Source organism: Pavona decussata, unplaced genomic scaffold, assembly GCF_977016875.1.
Source record: "Pavona decussata unplaced genomic scaffold, jaPavDecu1.1 SCAFFOLD_210, whole genome shotgun sequence".
In the NCBI taxonomy this organism is placed as follows: Eukaryota; Metazoa; Cnidaria; class Anthozoa; order Scleractinia; family Agariciidae; genus Pavona; species Pavona decussata.
Genome location: NW_028145615.1, coordinates 417,976 through 436,931, shown reverse-complemented (window position 1 = coordinate 436,931; position 18,956 = coordinate 417,976). Strand labels below are relative to the sequence as shown.

Sequence of the window (18,956 nt, the reverse complement as noted above, 5' to 3'; positions counted from 1 at the left end):
ATAATAATAATAATAATAATAATAATAATAATAATAATAACAATAGTATTTTGATATTATTTTTTTCTATTCAAATCAGGACCGCACAAAACACAAAATTTACGATTTCCCGATTTCGAGATTTTTCGTTTGTCGTCCTCATTATAATAAAATACCGATGTTATTAAAATATTAATGCTGATAAACGTTAAGTCAAAACAAATAACTGGTGTAAATTTCACGTCGATTGTTATCGGAGAATATTGCCAAATAGCCGGTTGACTGAATCGAGGTACGGTCCCTCAAAATCTGTATTGAAATACCTTTAAAGAAAACGTCACAAAATTTATGCTGATAGAAAAAAAGAAGCAATGATAAGCTGGTTCACTCGTTCCTCCAAAATTAAAATAATTTGTTCAACAAACCAAAACTAAGTAAGGTTAAGTTGAAATATTTAGTTCTTCATCTTAAGAAATAGGCAATCTGCATCAAATTAAACTATATGACGTGGCATTTGAAAAAAATTGCTTTTCTTGCTCGGTACCTTGCAACTTGCCCGCGGTAGAACTGACGCAAAAATGTCAGAAGATGATACATTTGTTGAAGCTGAATAGGAAATTTAAATCGAATTGAATTTTTTTAAACTTTTACGAGTTTTTACGGCAATTTTCAAAGCTCATGGTTCGGGGGTTACTTATTAAAGAATTTTAAGTGAATCTGCGAAGGGAGACGCGCGAATTTTCAATAACAAATGTCTAACAAGTGCCGTAATATCCACAACTATATTGACGTCCTTAGAAAGGTGAATGTCACTAAACGTTCAACAGAGTAATGATTTATTTTCTATCCAGAACGTGGATTGAAATATAACGTTTGTATTAGGTCTAAACTAGATGATACATCCACAGCCATACTCTTCACCCCCCTCGAGTTTTGTCAAACATTTTCCGAATTAAAGAAAAAATCTTGATTCTGAGTACTCTACCCTACACTCGTCTGGTATTTTCCAAAGCAAAATGTTTATCGTAAACGTAAAGAAAATCAATGCTCCCGAGAAATATCTCACAGAAAGCAAGTTCGCGGAACATTCACATGATTCAAATATGCCGTTTAACTTACGTGATTGACCGAACATCAAATGAAAGATAGCAGATACTACATGTAGTTACCTTCCTTTCTTTCGAACTTTCCTTCCTCCATAATTGTCTTCAGGTTGTTCAGAACAGTGCACTTCTCCATTAATACTTTTTGATGAAGAAGGAACATTGGCTGCCGCCATTTTCCATTGCTAAAGCGCTGAGCTATTTGCCAAATTTGTAATTAAAGCGAGGAGTTTGAAAACCGCGCTTCGACACATCACGTGAATCTTGATACAGTTCTCTGATTGGCTGGTGGATAGAATCGATCGCGTTGATTCATGCAAATAAAAATGTGGCGACAATTTGTTTGTAACATGTACATTTTCACGGTGGCCATGTTTTCATTAGTGTTCATTAGTATGCATTTTATCTGTGGTGTAATTATTTGTGTCACTCGCATATTTAGACCGGGTCTGTGGCTTACGGTCGAGGATAATCACAAACAATGTCAGTACGTTGTCAAAATTTCACTCCTTGCTATTTTTTTTTGGAACACTTTCTAATCAAGCACCTGGTCGCTGGAGGTTAAAATTTGCATTTAAAAAGTGCTGTAGCTTTGCTCAAACGTTTGTAACACGTGTTTTTGGTTATCGCATGTTGAAATTAGCTGGAATTACTTTACTATGCAATTATAAATAAAATAGCTCAAATGATTTTAACATTATTTTTGGCAATTGTTAAATCATAGGATCAATGTCTGTTATAATATATCTATTCACAGTGAAATCCTCTATTCTTGGAAATAAGCCAATGATGACAAATAATTTCTATAAACTGATTTGATATTTTAATGATTGCTTAACCCCTCACACTTGATCACCTGAGAGATGTAAATTGTACAGTGGCAAATAAGGAAGTTGCTATTTTTTCAACTTTTCGTACGTTTGTTAATTTTTCCAGCAGAATTTGTCGACTTTTATCGGCAAATGCATGGCAAAATTTTTAAAGCGCGATAACCACCCGCGTACGCGCGCTTCTTTTTTTTAGAGGAGGGGGGGGGGGGGGGGGAGGAGGAGAGGGCGACATTCCCGATGTTGGGGTTTTTCGGGGTCTATCTAAGTTCATTTTTCTGAGGCCTTACCGTGGTTAGTCTCATCCAGCTTCACTGGCTGGATGTCGTCAGTTCCCCGCATTCTGGGGGATAATTAACAATTATTCCACGAGCACGCGTTGGATGTGATATCAGTAGATGTCCAACGAGGCCCGAACAGGCGAAGTTTTACCTCCATTCTTGGTTACTTACCGTCAACCAAGTGCAGACAAACACAAACAAACAAACAAACAAACTTTAAGACATTAAAGCACAGATGACACACTGCCGTTTTATTACACAGCGAGATATACACAAAAAGATTCCTAGAATGAATAGGCCAGGAATTCCTGTTAGTCCTTCGGTAATCCTTTTATTAATCCGGAAAATAATTCATTTCACCTAACTAATGATGATTAATAAACCGATCAACAACCAAGTCGCCTGGAAAAAAAATCACTTTTAGCACGGACCTGTATACAGATCAAATATGTCTGATTCTTTGTACTTTAAAAGGAAAGAAAATATCAAGGATCTAGCCAACTATTTTCACTGGAGTCCTTGCACTTAGCAAAACGTTTGTGGCTTTTGCGCTACGCCTGTAGTTTTGGTTAACATCTAAAATGGCGCGCGTGCATGAATTGAGTATTTCAAGAATTGTCAATGAGGAGGATGTGGTGGGCGATACTTTAATCTTGCAATAATTGCGTCTAAAGTATGATCCGGCGGTGGAAGCACACACTGCCATCTTTGAGTCACCTTGGCCCTCGTAGCAGGCGGTAGCTCTTGCACTAAATTGAGCAACGATGGATCAGGCTCACATAGGTTTATACGTTTCAGACATTTACAGTTCTCCACCAAAGCGTTCACTAACACAGCGTCCGCGACAGAATCCATCGATGCAAAGTTTATCAGCGAAACTGCCTCTATAAACTCACAATGGCGAATCATATTCGGAAAGAACATACTCTCCGAAATGCTAGCCTTACCGAATGCTCCGTATTCCAAAATCTGTAGCTTAGGCAGCATTCTCAAAACTTCTGCCATTGCAGAGGGGTCGATGCTAGAAGATTGATACACTCCTAAGCATTTTAGCCTGGGGCAAGATCGTGATAAGATATAAAGTGCCTCGGGCGTCAGAGTTAGGCTCCACCTTACGTCCAACATCTCGAGAAAAGTCCCTGTTTCCATCCGTGCCATCTGCAGTAAAACCGAGTCTGTGACCGCGTGACCAGAGCCACAGTATGACAAGTTGAGATATCTTAGTGTCCTCACATTAGTGACGAGGCTAAGAAGTCCTATCTGTGTAACGTTTGAGCAAGCTGAAATGTCCAGTTCCTCCACGGGTACGTACTTCCACTCGGGGATCACGAAGCAGTCGTCGCGCACCGGAGTGTAACGAAGAAGGAGCGTGCGCAGTCGAGAACACGATCGAAACAGCGTGCAAAATGTCCGTCCGTAAATGTACTTGCATCCATTTAAGCAAAAAGATTCCAGAAGCGGACAACATTCGGCGACTTTGCCAATGACGTCGTCTGTGATGGTGTCGCAGTTAGTGCAGTCAAGAATAACCAGTCTTTGCATTTTGGTAAACATGGAAGGGACTGCGCCCTTGGAAGAGTTATCGCCCACGCCCAGATATTTCACCTCGCAGAAGTGTCTTGCTATTCGCCCCAAGAAAGAGAAATCTCCTTTAATTGGCCTCAATTCCACCAACTCCAACTGCGAAGGGAATTCATACGTGATTTCAGTGTACTTTGGAGGTGGGCTTGGAGGTCGCAGCTTCGATCCGCGACTAAATATTAAATATTTCAGACTCTTGCATTTTCTGTTCAGTTCACTCAGTAACTCCAGCGAAATTTTACAACCACCTAAGTGAAGAATTGAAAGCGAATGAGAAAATCTTGTCCGTATGAGCATATGCAGGGTAGCTTCGTCGAGTTTCGATGCTTGTCGCTTTATGTTGACAGCTTTCCATAACGAATGATCATAAGCCAGTCGGCGCCAGTCGCTGCATACTTTTGCCACTCTTCCCAAGTCCGCAATGGGCAAGAAAGAAAACACTTTTAAGAGCACTATTTCTGGCAAACAATCCATTCCCAGATGGATTGGCAGCCCTTTAAGCCGCTATCTCACGATTAGCGGCGTTGACTTGAGCGTGTTCAATCCATCTTTTCAATAAAAGAGTAATCACACGTCACAGAAGCCATTAGACTAATAGATTGCTGGCCTCGCGCTGGAAGTAAATGCGTGCTCACTGGGCACGCGCGCGTCAAACAAAAAGGTTATTGTGAAGCAGTTTTATTTAGTAGAGTACTTTTTTAGGAGACAATTCAATGAAAACTATTTTGAACTTTATTAAGTAAAAAGAGTCGTTGTATGAATCGTTACCTGTTACAGACCTTATGGCTCTAATCAGCACATTTAATTGATCTACAAGCGTTGTAATATAGTGTGAGCCTCTATGAGCAAATAGTCACCGAACGTTGTCATGCAAATACAGAGGTTATTCATTCCACTTTATCATTTCAGGATATATATGCCTAGTCACAAAGTATAAACGACAGTGAAAATAGAATACATGTCGGTATCATCAGAATGGCGACAAATGCCATAGAGGACCCTGGTATTTGGTGACCATGCATATTCCTTAAAATCTCTAAATACCTTGGAATTTTTAATTTAAAACTGAGTGCGGTAGGCTTGCTAGTTTGAATAGTGCAAATGAGCGCACAGTTTAGTGTAGCGCACAGCTCGGAATTCGATGTCTTTGTAAAGGAACCTGGTGCGCAGTGTTTGGGCGCGTTCTTTTGGGACTATTCCGGAATAGGAATACTCAGAATAGACGTTATTTGTGTTCCTTTGGGAGTTATTCCGTTTTCGGAAAGAACGGAATATCATTCTGTTCATTCAACTGCCGATAGCAGAATGAACAGAATGAAAGGAATAGACAGAATACGCCTTCTTTTGGGAAATTTTTGGCGGGAAACGGCGTACGCGGCCGCTCGCCCGCGCAGACATAGTAATTCTCAGGTCACCTCCACCATGGGTAGTCCGTTTCCAAATTTTAGGAGCGTTTTTTTCGAAATTGAAATTTTGTGTATTCTGTTATTCCTAAACCGGAAAAAGAATAGCTAGAACAGCCCCAAAAGAATGCACCCTTTGTTGACAGCCCAGGAAAAAAAGAGAAAAGAAAAACAAAAAAATGGAAAAGAAACTGAAAAAAAAACGCCAACAGTCGCCAGTGATTTAGTTCTTAGTATTTTGTGTGACGGATTGACCAAGAAACTGTGTTTGATTTCTGAATTTAGAACTCTCAGAAAACGAAGAACCAATTTTAGCAGTGCCAGTTGACAGAACTGAGAATTGTTACTGGCCCAGCTAGTAAGTTGTTTCAATCAATTTCATTTACACCTGTAAAGTTGTTGTTGTCGTTGTTGTTGGAAGCCGTGTTCTTACAAGAACAGAAATTAAACCAATCTCTTGTTTTAACCCGAAATAGGGACTTCTTGATTTTGCTGAGAGCTGAATCTATACCACGCGCAAGATAAACTGCTCGACGACCCCCTAATCTCAACTAACTCTTTTGGGAGTGACTGAGAAGGACTAACATCGCGCCGCGCAGCCGCACAGGCCAAGATAAAAACAGGCTGAAGAAGTGTTGGGAGCTCCAGGGGATTGGTAGTAGCTCAACTTGGAAGTTGAATATAGGTACAAAATGCATCTGCACACTGACCCTCATCAACTAAAAAAGGTCAAAACAAAAGATATTTATCAACTCACACGTCAGCGGCCCGCTAATGTGCAGTAATATATACTTCCTCATAAAAGACTCGAACAATGTGATTTTTGACACCAGCTGTCAATAAGCTTATCGTGGTCACATCTTTCGATTACTTTCAGCTTCCAGGAAGTTTGCGCAATTAGCATGCATTCAGTATATGTCAGGTTTTGGGTTGTGCTACATTCACTCCTGCTTACGGAAAAGGCTTTGTAAACCAACCAATAAAATAAAAGATAGACGTGCAAGTATGCACTGTGATGATTGGAGAGTAAAGGAAGGATTGCACATTGAAAAAGAAAAATTGTTCATGCAGCACTCGGACTGATTTTTTTTTGTCAGCACGCACCGCCAGTTTTCCGATATGCTCACCTAACCTGTGCCTCTTTTATAGCTTTCCGAGAGCGCGGAAACCTCGCGAAGGCATGGAGGGTGAAAAGAAGAAAAATCTTTCGTTCGTTGCTCGCGCTCGCTTGGAAAGGAAGCGATTGCAACGCAGGCTAAATAACCGCGCTGATACTGAATTGAAATGACTTCGTCACCTGGGCAACAATCTCGATTATTGCCCGCAGCTCTTTTTCAGGTAGGCTTGCACCCGAGGCCGGTCACGCAGACAGCTTCATTTGCCTTTAAGCCATAGCAAACTGTTTACGTCTGTTTGTGAGTCATTTGGGTTTATACAGAAAACAGGCTTTAGAATTTGTGAACATTGATAATCATGTTGTTTGCTTTATTTTTGCCAATAAAACAAAGGTTGTGGCCCCTCACATGAAATTATAAAATCATGAACAAATATTTTAGTGACTTGATAAAAAAATAATAACAGGCCTCTTCCAAAATCATTTTAGCATTGAAAAAGTTACCTCTTTTATAGTATAGTTTAAACTTTTTCTTTTGAGATATTTTACAAAGGTCAACAAAATGTAACTCCAACAGATGCACGGTTGTTAATCGCAGACATTTTTAACGTTCTTTTGCAATTCCATAGTCGTCAAGGACGTCAAAAGGATTTGTAAACGAAACTGAAAAGTGATTATTACTAAGTATAATACACACAGTTGAAGCATTGTGTATGCAATTTAATTTCCATAACTTCAGTTTAACACCAGATAACAAAAACAGAAAAGACTTTCAACAGTAATGAAAGTTTTCAATCTGTTTCAAGAATAAAAATGTGCTAATAAACAACGCCAGACTAGAAAAACTTCAATTTACTATATTTTAAGAGCTCACAAAAGATTTGCCGTTGTCTATTGTTTTCTAGAAGTAATTCAACTGAGACGGCCCATCAAAAAACACAATTAAGAGGTCTTTATCGTGCAATATCACAACACACAAAAAACTATAACATCGCTTGTGGTCATCTGCGGCACCTGTGATATATTAATTTTGGGATAAATTTATATTGGCGTTCATAATGGAGCATCTTATATCCACAAATCTTTTGACGCGGCTTCTAGTGAGCTACTTATTTTAATAACAATTTTCATTCTACTTATTTTAATAACAAATTAAAGGCTTTACTCATCAATTTTATCCAAATGCTCATGGTGGTTCTCTTTCTCAAATATTTCTTTAAGTGGAAGCGGAGCGGGTTCGTCTCGAAATCTAAGATAGCGTATTTTTCTCATTTCTTTCTCAGAAGGAATTTCCTCCTGAAGTTTCCGAAGCCTCTGATCGATAACTTCGTTAAAATCCATAAATCCAAGGCTGGACAATTCAGGCATGGAACGAGAGAGGCCATCATCTCTACTTGCTTTGAGAAGCAGCGAGTTCCTAAACAATTCTTCATCTATTAAAAATGCTTGCTCTTCGGAAACAGTATTTTCAGCATTCGTGTCCGAGTCAGTCTCACTAAGTTCACCTTCCACTTCTTGTTCTTGTTCAATGGTTATCTTCGGAATGACGTCATTTGCAGTGCGCTTTAATTCTTCAGTTTCCCTTTTCCCTTTACGCTTGTTTGAGCTCGTGTTGGGTCTTTTTAAGAAATCACTAACTCTGTCGTTTAGCTGTACATGCGACGCACATAAATCTCCAGAACTCCGACTTACAAACCCGTTCTTCTTGAGGGGGCCGTGTGCCCTCCCTACGTCATCATGGGGTGAAGAACTTGGCTCACCACCGGCTGATTCTCCCAGCGATGAACAAGTATTCAAGTCTGGCGTGGATTTCGGTCGGTTTAGATTACTTGTGGATAGATTACTTGTGCTATTTACTGCCGCATTCCGGAGCCGGCGAGCGCTTGAGGGACTTCGAGGCGGGTGAGGCTCAATTCGCTTGCCAACCAAAGCTGTATGTTTTGCACTTATCTGCGGAAGAAACGGCTTTGAAGAAATCTCGGTCTTGCTGCCTTGCACGGCAAGTGGCGAGATCTTAGCCGGACCACTGCGAAACTGACGATCGTTAACATTTTTCGGATCGCTCCAAGTCTTTCCAATCGGCGCCTTCATCCCACGATGATGCGAAGTGTTAGGACGCTGTTTATGACGTGACAGCCTCAAGTCTGAAATTTCAGCCTGTAGATTGACCAGATTGTTGTGCAGTTGTAGATCAAGGTGTTGAAGATGGCCAACCAGCCGTCGGTTTTCGTTGGCGTTTCTCAGAGTCATTCCCCGACTCAGATCGCTCGATCGAACCATGCCTTTCTGAGCCATCTCAAACTTTTTCATCTCCCATTCGGCTTCGAGCAGACTAAGGTCATTCGCGCTAAGACAGTATACCGTATATAATTTCTCTGAAACACTTGAAGTTAGCTCTTACGTCAGTAATCTCAGACTTTGAACGGAAAGTGCATTGTTTCGCAGCGGTCAAGGACATCAAGGCCACAACAATCATTCCGAACGTCACGTATCAGTGTTTTCTTGAGATTTCTGGGTGATACTGGCGCTCGCTCCACTTCGATAATTAATCGTTACGCTCATCTGACCTTGTCACGCTTTGTCACGCACTTCCGTGTCCGTGACCTAAGTTGACTGAGTGTCATGGATGTGGCGTACGTATGCAGGTAATGCGTCACTGTTATTTTCCTGTTTTCTGTGAAAAAAGCGAAACAGACATAAACATGAAAAAAAGGAATTGTGTAATAGGATATGAAATTGTTTCGATGGCCTACTTAGGCGGGAACTTGTTGAAACCAGATGTGTTTGTTTTCATCGGAATTTTTTATATCCAGTCTGACAGCTAGCGGCTACTAAGGAGAAAAACGATGAATGGAAGGTCCAAAAATGTTAGTTAATGAATAAACTTTTCAAGGAGGTTATCTAAGCCTTAGCTATATAATAAGCTCTTTCATACAACTGCGTGGGGACACGCGCATGTTCCTCATTCTGAGTCCGCGAAACATTCCACTGATTCATTCTCTCATGCGCGCGCACAGCGCGGGAACAAGAAATCCAAGATGGCGCGTCGAACAACAAATCGGAAACAGCAGGCAAATGTTCTAAAGCAAGCTTGGGAATGGGCTAATAACACAGAACCTGAAAATGTAGATCAAGAAAACGTCGAGAGCGCCTACCGGATCACGACGACAGGTTGTGATCAGGGAAATTGCAGGTATCCCTTGGTAAACAATAATTACAGTGTCGATCGAATGTTCAGATCTTTCAATTTAGTAAGCATCAGAGGATCGTGAATCTTATGAGCTGTCAACTGCGATGATCCAATTTGAAGTTTCTTAATATGCGTCACAGTTCATTCTCGTCGGAAGCAACTTTCAAGCCAAACAAAAGCTGCCAAAAGTTTGCTGCAAAACAGTCAAACAACCGCAACAGCAATAAGTTAAAAATATCGATACCTCACTTCACTTTGATCACGAGATATAGACGGTCTCCGTATCGATCAGAGTGTCTTTATCTGTAAGACCCAGGCCAAACGTCGTACTTCACCTGAGTCGAATGTAATTACAGTTTTGGTCAACCAAAATTAAATGAGTGCGTCTGGTTGAGTCAAAGGTCGAACTTAAATCAGCGAACTCACCTGCAAGATCAGATAAAAAGCAAGGCGGTCGAGAAATACGTGTGAAGGATATAAAAAAATTACAGAAAAAAATTGAAATAATAATAATAAAGAAGGCTTGCCAATTCATCCAAGTTTGTTCAATAAATTTGGCCGGTTTAATGTTAATTTAAAATATTTTATGAATACACCTGTAGCAGATGGAAATGTAATTAATTAATAGACAAAGGGCCAAAATTTTAGTGATATTTCTCATCTGTCAAGTATAACTGTTATTGTTGTTAAGTGGCCAAGGAAGTTAACAAGTCAAAATAACTGCTTTTACTTTCAGATGTTGAAACTAGGGCTGTCAACCTCCCACGTCTTCAAATATGGAGAATACGAATTCACAGCCAGCAACAATAAAGCGCCTTACAGGGGCGTGCCATAAATGCTAAATTCAAAGCTTCAGTTGGGGGTGGGGGGTGGGGGAGGCATTAGTCTTTTAAGTCTATAAAACAGTACCTGAAAAAACGCTAAACATTTCACATTTTATTCTCGGAAATTCAAGTATACAACAAATACCAAACCTCCACAATTATCCGGGAGATTATAGACATAAATCTGGAGAACAGGAGATACGGTTCAAAATCTGGAGATTACAGACATAAATCTGGAGACCGGGAGATACTGTTCAAATTCTGGAGTCTCCCGGATTATCCGGGAGAGTTGACAGCCCTGCATCAACCTGTCAAATGATTTACAATGTAGCTACACTACGTTTATCCAGTTTTACAGATAATCAAATTGGCCGGTCTGCAGAGTGTACCAGAAGTCTCTCGCATGCAAAGGCATTTCTCTGCAGACTGGCAAATAAGAATGAAATTATTTTTTGTCAGTCAGTTTGAAGCTGGCTATTCACCAACTGTGGCTTGAAATACAGTAGTACAGAAAAGAACACTAAAACAAAGAGAAACAAACTTTGGGAAAGTTTATCAGATCACAGCAAAGACATATGTTAATGTTAAAATATTTCAATGAATTTATTACAACTACAACAAATTATTTCTGCTATTATTATTATTATTATTATTATTATTAGTTATTAATCCCAATATTTTTCAGGAGGAACTGTAAAGCTAACCCTAATTGTTTCAACTGCCTTGGAGAGAGGTTTTGGCTTGGTGAAATAAAAGGTAAAACTATGTACATTTCCATGTACAGTGACGTTTGTCAGAAATAGAAAGAGTTTGTTGAAATTTGCAAAAAGGCCAAGATAACTGTGCAAAATAGCGAAAATCTTGCTCCCGAGCAACTTTCAACACAACTACTTATCCATAATCATCAGAGGCCTCCAAACTGGCCAGTTTGTTACAGACTGTAGTTTAAACCTGCCCAAATATATTTGGGATAATAAGTAAGTTATAGCAGGCCTCTGATATTAAAATTTCAAACATTTAGTGCAAGTTACAACAACAAATGACTGCTGGTAGGAAAGTCTGAAACTATGGTCATTACTCTGACTAAAGCCTAGTTTTCATATGTCAGAAAAATCCCAGACAATCAGGGATTTCACTGTTTCCGACTGTCCCAGATTTTGCGGAGATATCGGGAAATCGCCAGATTTCCGTCCCAGATTTTAGGTATTCATCGGTGGTAGACCCCATTTTTACTTGCCAGGGGGAAGTGGGGAACTGAAGCGAAGCAATTTGGAGGATTGGTAATGAGCTAAAACTGTCGCTGACATCCCAGAAAGTACAAATTTGAGTTTTCGTACATATATATTGAAATCTGGGACCCGTCGTGAAAATAGAAACACTGCCGATTTTCCCAATTTGTCTGCAACCATCCCAGACAATGGGGGATGTCTACAAGTTTTCATTAGTCGGGAAAAACTGGGACGGTCGGGAAGCAGTGAAATCCCCGATCGTCTGGGATTTTCCCGACATGTGGAAACTAGGCTTTACTATTTGATGCAAGTATTTTCCTCAATTTGACATGATATGTTTTTTGCAGAAGATTACTGGTTGGACTGTGAAGATCCAGAAAATGAGAGAAGACCTGAGGTGAAGAGGATTGTTTTAAAGTAGATCTTTATTAAACACAGACAAACACAACTGAACTTGCCAAATACTTTCGGCAATCAAACACACAATTTTGAACATTTGATTGGTCAACTGGAAAATAAACTAGTCATCCTGACGGTCTTCTCTGAATGGTGGCCCTCTGGATTTTGGTCAATATGTGTGATTTCGGTTTATAATGTTTTTCAGTTTTATTCAACTGCAGACTTGTCATTAGTAGCCAATGTGTGAACAATAGCTGGGTATTATGACCAGCAACTATCATGAAGATAGCTGGGTACTTAAAGTATGTGATGACAGAATAGAAGATTTTTTTTTTTACTTGTAACCAGCTAATTTTCCTGTGGCATCAACTCCCGCAAAGCTTTATATCAGCCCTGTACACTGTAGGAACCAGTTGAGCGTGCAATGGTGTAGTGGTTAGTGCGTTGGACTTTCATTTGGATCAGGAGACTGGGGGGTCATGGGTTTGAGCCTATGGTCAGTCTCTGCATTACTGTGTTGCTCCCTTAGACAAAATACCTTTCTCCACATTGTCTCTCTTCACCCAGGTGTATAAATGGGTGCTGGCAACATACTACCAAGGGTAACCCTGCAATGGACTAGCATCCCATCCAAGGGGGGAGTAGTAATACTCAGTTGCTTCGTGCTACAAAAACTGGGTTAAGCTCTGTCCGTGTGGTCCACTTAGGCTCAAGTGTGACTTTACCTTACCCTGGGAACCAAGAAAACTTGATTGAGAACATTATGTTTTGTTACATGGGGCTGTCACTAAAATTGTGGAGTAGGTAAGGAAATGAAAGAAACTAAACAATATTTTTTTTCCCCTAGGCTCCCAGCCCTTGTTGACAGCCCTGCTTGGACACATTTTGTATAACAATAAATTCAAACTGAGTTTGTTTTTCCTTTTGCAGAATGCTTTTGTTGGATTGAAAAACCTTGGTGCTACCTGCTATGTGAACACTTTAGTACAGGTAAGTTGTAACATGACTAAACTGAGACTTGGTAAACACGATGACGCTGAAGTCCTGGTTTATTGTGGACAATCAACTGATAATAATCAGCGTTCAAAGGGTCTTGGGCCTTAAGGCCATAAGGTCCCTCAAGGCCTGGAAGGTTCCAATAATTATTTTCTTGAACCCCTTTAGAGCCCAACAATGAGCAACATCTTATATCTAATATCAATGTCACTACAGGTACTTGATCAAACATATATTCAAGAGAATAAAAGAAAGGCTGGATCACTTAACATGAAATGAATTGATATTTAAACAAATTCTCACAACTAATACCATACAAAAGACGTGGCGAAGAGTGAGGAGAAAATACATTTTGATCTCAGGCTTATCAAGGGATCTGAAAATTTACCGTGGGGCCTCATTTTTTACTCCATCCATCACATTACAGAAAGTTTTGAATCCACCACTTACATTAAATCAAATGAATTTTATTTTTAATTCAGCCAACAATGATGTAGTACATTTATAGCAAGCTATTTCAACTAGCCAAAGTGTAGATGGTAGATTTTAAAACTTAAGATTAATTATGATTAAAAATATTTTCTTTGCAGGTCTGGTTTCATAATCCAGTGTTTCGCTCAGCAATGTACAAATACGTCACTCCTCCAATTCATGCACAGGATTCAAAACAAGAAAGCAACAAATGTAAGTCCTGTTTCAATCTGTATAAGTCATTGAAAGTCCTGACATGCATATTCAGACATCTGAGACATAATTATTGACTTAAAACCATGACAGGGATACAAAACAGAAAGATAACAAGTTCTCTGGGATGTACATATCTTAAACAGCATTGTATTGTATTGTATTATTAAGTCCTTAAAATGCCCCAAGAATTTTAGGCGTCATTTCGCAAATGTTTTATTAGGTTAATATATACTTGTAATACTCTTGATACATTTATTACTTAATTTAGATTTGTAACTGTAATTGTATTGAGCTGAAAAACCCACTTAGGGAGCATCAATAAAGTTTGTATGTATGTATGGTCATTCGTTGAAGTTGCCTGATGAGTGTGGTCAGCTCCTGATCATACGAAACAGAGCTGTAGCAATAAAACGATGAATCACTTCTGAAGCCTGAACTATTTTTTCCTGATTGTATGTATGTATGTATGTATGTATGTATGTATGTATTCCCCTCTGCATTAGACAAGAGTTGGATCAAAGAACCTACTTTAGTTAATGCTACACTGGAGATAAGTTTATCGAGGAATCACTCAAGCTCCTTATTTATTTTTTCAAACTCACCCACTTGATAGTGGATTCAGTCTCCTATGATTGATCCAATTCCTTGGGTTTGAGTTTCTTGGAGTGTCAAAGGGTTTTGACCAAGAGACTCCTACTTTCCTCCCAAAGGAACAATTCATCAGCAATCCCGTGTGGTAATTCTGTTGAAGGTTATGAATAGCTCTGTAATGTGATATTACTTTTTTATTTGTAGCTGAGAATGGTTTGTCAACATCAAAGGTACAAGAAGCATCGTCCACTAACACCACAAATTCTCCCCCGATGACAAACCACAAAAGCGAGCCTAATGGTGAAACCTTGGAGAAAGCCTGTAGTGTGGGCAAAACTGCTGAAGAAACCTCGCCTGTCCGTAAGGTCCCACTACTTCCTTCCACCACTGTACTGAGCTCTGGTGATGCACCAACAACTGTCTGTGGACACCTTCAGTTGTTGTTTGCACAGTTGCAATACAGTTTCCGAAGGTACATTTAGTATACACATTCAATAATTATAACGACTTCCTATAGAACTATTATTTGACACACCGGTGTCACTGGGTTGGGGTTGGGAGAGGGGATTGGGTATTCAACTTTTATGGTGGATGCAACTTCTTCCCTGGGAACAGAATTAACTGGGCATTGTAGAAGAACCCTGCAGTACATCTATGCTTGCAATCTACATGGCCACAAGGTTAATCCATCACAGGGATTATTTATAGTGGAAAATGAAGTGTACATTATCCATTTCTACAGTACAAGCTTTGCAATAAAATAGAGTGCTCAAAATAGGCTGCTTTTCACTTTAAATTTTTAAAAGTAAAGGATAAATGAAACCTTTTCTTAAATTTTGTAACATAACAAAACTTTCAGTGGTGTTCCTCCTCGCTTACACCCTGTTAGGAGTTTGCATGATTGTATGTCCAAGGTTTAGCATGTTTTTAACAAGTTTATTTTTACACAGGTACATTGATCCTAGTCCCTTTGTCGACAGCCTTGGCTTGGACACAGCACAACAGCAGGTAAATTCAACTCTATAAACATCTGTAAATCAGTTGAACAAGAACAGAAGTAAAGTACAGCCATTATTAAGTGGAACTGTGTTAAGCAAACACCATGATCGTCTTAGTGGGTAAAGTCATACATGAGTCACAGTCAGGGCCCAACCTGTTCAGCAGTATGAAGCGACAAGGAGTATTTCCAACTTATTCCCTCTTCTCACCCAACGCATCCCTGAAGAAGATGCTAGTCCATCACAATGTTACCCACAACAATGTGTTGTGTAGTACCCATTTACATACCTGGGTGAAGAGAGACAACATGCTGCAAAGTTTCTTTTCTAAAGAAACGGCATGGTGTTAGAGACAATGCCTTAAATAAAAACGCTAACTTTAGATATGACGTCCACTGCTTTAATCACTGCCTACTGCCTCTCCACAAAGATGTATTAGTGGACACATTGTACATTGTATCTTGTGGAATGAACTCATTATATCCCTGTTAAATGGATACCAGTGTTACAGTGTGATTACCGTACTTGTATCGATCTTCATTTAATTTTTTTTATTATTAATGTTTTTCATAGGATGCTCAAGAATTTGGGAAATTATTTACTTCCCTCCTGGAGGAAACATTATCACAACAAGTTAGTTGAACAAACAGCTAAGTGTTTTTGTTAGTTTAATTTGGTAATACGGAAACACAGTGTAATAATTGCAGTAGTTGTTAATATATTTGTAATAAAAATATGATCATAATGTCCCTTTGAGTGATGAAGTTTTTATTTTGTTTCACAGACCGATCCTGAGGTTCGTAATGTTGTTCAAACCCAGTTTGGTGGAGAATACTTCTATGTGACAGAGTGAGTCACTGATAATTAATATTCTCATCAAGTAAATTATGTTCTATCTATGGCTGTGTCCATGGGTACCCAGTAAAAAATGGAATAACGTATCAAGTATGACGTCATGTCAGTTGAATTGCAATACTTGAGTTGTTAAATACAGTGTAATGTATTAAATAAAAACAAATAAGATGGACACTTGTGTTGTCAGGGTTTAAGTTAATTAACAATATTATAATATTATAATATTATTATCCTCTTGCATAAAGTGCACATAATATGACCTGATTGCTGACAAGGACATAGGCCAAGTGAGGCACAAGGCCATACTAACAATAATTGATCTTAAATGTTTTCAGGTGTCTCAGTTGTGGAAACAAATCAAAAAGGCTGTCAAGGTTTTATGAGCTGGATCTCAACATACAAGGGCACTCTTCACTGAACCAGTGCATTAAAGAGTTTTTGAAGGTTATGCACATTTTGTAACAGCTACATGTACATGTAAATATTAAATCAAGTTACATGTACATGTAAATATTAAATCAAGTTACATATACAGTACATGTAAATATTAAATCAATGACTCCTTTGTTCTGACATGTTTAATTTAAATTATGCCATTTATATATTTGAAATGCAATAGACTAATAATGCCACCTTTATATTAAGATGCATAGTACAGTAAGCGTGAATAATCACAGTGACACAAAGTTCTTTGCAAATATCTCTGTTGCTACAGCTCATACATTTGCAAGACTTAAGGTAACATGTTGGTCAATAAATATGCAAAGTTTCACGAATTCTCAGTTTTTCGAGTTTTAAGTTTTATTATTAAAAACATGGCTGTCTCACATAACATTTATGTGATGAGATCTGCCCCCCCTCCTCCCCCCCATTTTTGTCATAACTCCAGGCCTCTCTTGTAAAATATCTGTTAAGTAACAGAAAAGAGTTTCAAGAAAAATATCTGGTGCATACCACAACAGCAACCTTCATTATAATGTTATAGCAACCAGAATCACTGGCAAAAATCACTGTCATACTGATAGCAAAACCTGAAAACTTTTTCTTAGAAAACATTACCTAGTGTGCTGATGAATTTGTACAATTACATTGTATTAAGTGACAGCTATACCAGTAAGGTACAAATCAAGTCCTGAACTTTTTGTATTGTGTAGGAAGAAAAGCTTGATGGCGATAATCAGTACTATTGTACTCAGTGCAACAGTAAACAGAATGCCGCACGCTACATTGAATTACACACTCTGCCTCCCGTCCTCAACCTACAGCTTTTAAGATTTGTTTTCGACAGGTGAGTGGCAATCAAATCACTTGATCATTCTTTCCCTGTCCTGGTGTCAAGTTAGTTATCTGAAGAAAATTGTCAGAGAAACCAATGAAATGATGACAAAGGGGTAGCCTGGCCTGCTACAGACATTGTGTTCCATCTAAGAGTGCTTTCGGTTTGCCAGAACTGGCTGGCAAGACCAGCCAGTCTGTAAATCGAATGCGTCATTTTAAAGGGATGGTGCTGCAAAATCGTGTAAAATAATCGCTCAGAAAATGGCATGAGCTACTTTAAAGAAATTTGAGGGACTAGCATAAAACTTATCCTTCAAATTGGTACATCCCGTTTACGAACTGACCTTAGTCATGACGCGAAAACTGGGAGTGATTAGAAGCCGTTGTGTGGCCCTCTGTATGAATTTACCTTTACTTTGGCCCTTATGTTAGATATGATAGGTTAGACAACAGGCATCAACTGAGGATATTTTTCAGACATCAGGTTTTGCAGATGCCCACTCACTATGCCATCCTGACTGAAGTTTTTTTCTTTTAGGAAAACAGGATACAAGAAGAAACTGAACTCATTCATCCAGTTCCCAGATATTTTGGATATGAGGGACCATGTTAAAAATGGATACATTGGTAAGTACTTCTACAGAGTGTATGGAAATGTAAAAGCAAAGCTACATTGAAGGGAGGTCCAAGGGTGCCCCTGCACATCTTCACATATGGAGAATATGAGGCGTCGCATCAAGGCCAAATTCAAGGGTCTGGTGAGGGGGGGGGGGGGGGGGATGAGGGGGACATACATTCAACAGTACCAGAAACAAAGTCAAGTCTACGACAAATAGCAAACTTCATCAATTGTCCGGGAGATTACAGACATAAATCTGGAGACCGGGAGATACGGTTCAAAATCCGGAGACTCCCAGATTATCCGGGAGAGTTGCCAGCCCTGCCCTGGTCAGAAGATGCTGTGATGATCCCATGTATCAGCTGTCATATTCAGTCAGATTTACAGTCACAGGAAATAATAATATTCAATCATAATCCTGTTTGCTAGTTTTTTGTTTGACAGAGTTTGGTCATTATTTTTCTACAGGTTCGAATTCAGTTTACGAATTGAGTGCAGTGTTGATCCACTTTGGAGTGAGTGCTTATTCAGGGCACTATGTGGCACATATCAGAGACAAAAAGGTTTGTTGTTGAACTGCTGCCAATTGCCATATAAACCACCAGATTGACTGTCTATGAAATGAAGCTTACAGCTTGCTGCTCTGATGGGCTACATTTTATTTTCCAGTCGGGTTCATGGTACAAGTTTAATGATGAAGATATTGTAAAGATGCAGGGAAAGTTGAGACTGTCGCAGGATGAAGATGCTGCAGGTAGTGCCTTACTCTTTGCCATTGACAAATTTCCCTTCACATTTGAGGACCTTTCTCCAAAAGTATTGACTTTCTAAGTTTTTTTAAGTTGCTAAGTTGCTTTTATGGTACTGTAATTTACAACTACCACTACCAACATAACCATCCATTTACGCTATGAACTTTACGTTTTCTTGTATTTTTCTATGTACGTGTACATGTATTGCATTTTTGTATCTTGCACTGAGTGAACTTGTTCAACTATCTTC

At 39.2% G+C, this 18,956-nt stretch overlaps 3 protein-coding genes across 4 annotated transcripts in view; 1 reads left to right on the top strand and 2 right to left on the bottom strand.

Annotated features, from left to right (window-relative positions):
* Positions 1 to 2,420: 2,420 nt before the first annotated feature.
* On the bottom strand, positions 2,421 to 4,346 carry LOC146460586 (F-box/LRR-repeat protein 4-like). The gene has a single exon (XM_085087977.1). The coding sequence runs from the start codon at positions 4,243 to 4,245 to the stop codon at positions 2,809 to 2,811; it is 1,437 nt and encodes a 478-aa protein (XP_084944103.1). The 5' UTR covers positions 4,246 to 4,346; the 3' UTR covers positions 2,421 to 2,808.
* Positions 4,347 to 6,992: 2,646 nt separating this feature from the next.
* On the bottom strand, positions 6,993 to 8,788 carry LOC146460585 (uncharacterized). Its single transcript, XM_085087934.1, has one exon. It carries the CDS (start codon positions 8,596 to 8,598, stop codon positions 7,450 to 7,452), a length of 1,149 nt encoding a protein of 382 aa, XP_084944060.1. The 5' UTR covers positions 8,599 to 8,788; the 3' UTR covers positions 6,993 to 7,449.
* Positions 8,789 to 9,266: 478 nt separating this feature from the next.
* LOC146460582 (ubiquitin carboxyl-terminal hydrolase 48-like) overlaps positions 9,267 to 18,956 on the top strand; it is a 67,869-nt gene continuing 58,179 nt past the window's right edge. Inside the window, exons 1-14 of one of the 2 annotated variants that reach the window (XR_014857585.1) lie at positions 9,267 to 9,481; positions 10,988 to 11,058; positions 11,879 to 11,928; positions 12,861 to 12,920; positions 13,517 to 13,610; positions 14,409 to 14,676; positions 15,155 to 15,212; positions 15,776 to 15,835; positions 15,987 to 16,051; positions 16,393 to 16,501; positions 17,212 to 17,345; positions 17,874 to 17,962; positions 18,423 to 18,517; positions 18,624 to 18,708. Coding sequence is in view for 1 of the 2 variants with exons in the window: in XM_085087921.1 (XP_084944047.1) it covers positions 9,327 to 9,481; positions 10,988 to 11,058; positions 11,879 to 11,928; positions 12,861 to 12,920; positions 13,517 to 13,610; positions 14,409 to 14,676; positions 15,155 to 15,212; positions 15,776 to 15,835; positions 15,987 to 16,051; positions 16,393 to 16,501; positions 17,212 to 17,345; positions 17,874 to 17,962; positions 18,423 to 18,517; positions 18,624 to 18,708 (1,393 nt within the window). In the remaining variant the exon portion in view is untranslated. The remainder of the gene's footprint in view (positions 9,482 to 10,987; positions 11,059 to 11,878; positions 11,929 to 12,860; positions 12,921 to 13,516; positions 13,611 to 14,408; positions 14,677 to 15,154; positions 15,213 to 15,775; positions 15,836 to 15,986; positions 16,052 to 16,392; positions 16,502 to 17,211; positions 17,346 to 17,873; positions 17,963 to 18,422; positions 18,518 to 18,623; positions 18,709 to 18,956) is intronic. The other variant, XM_085087921.1, reaches the window with a different exon arrangement.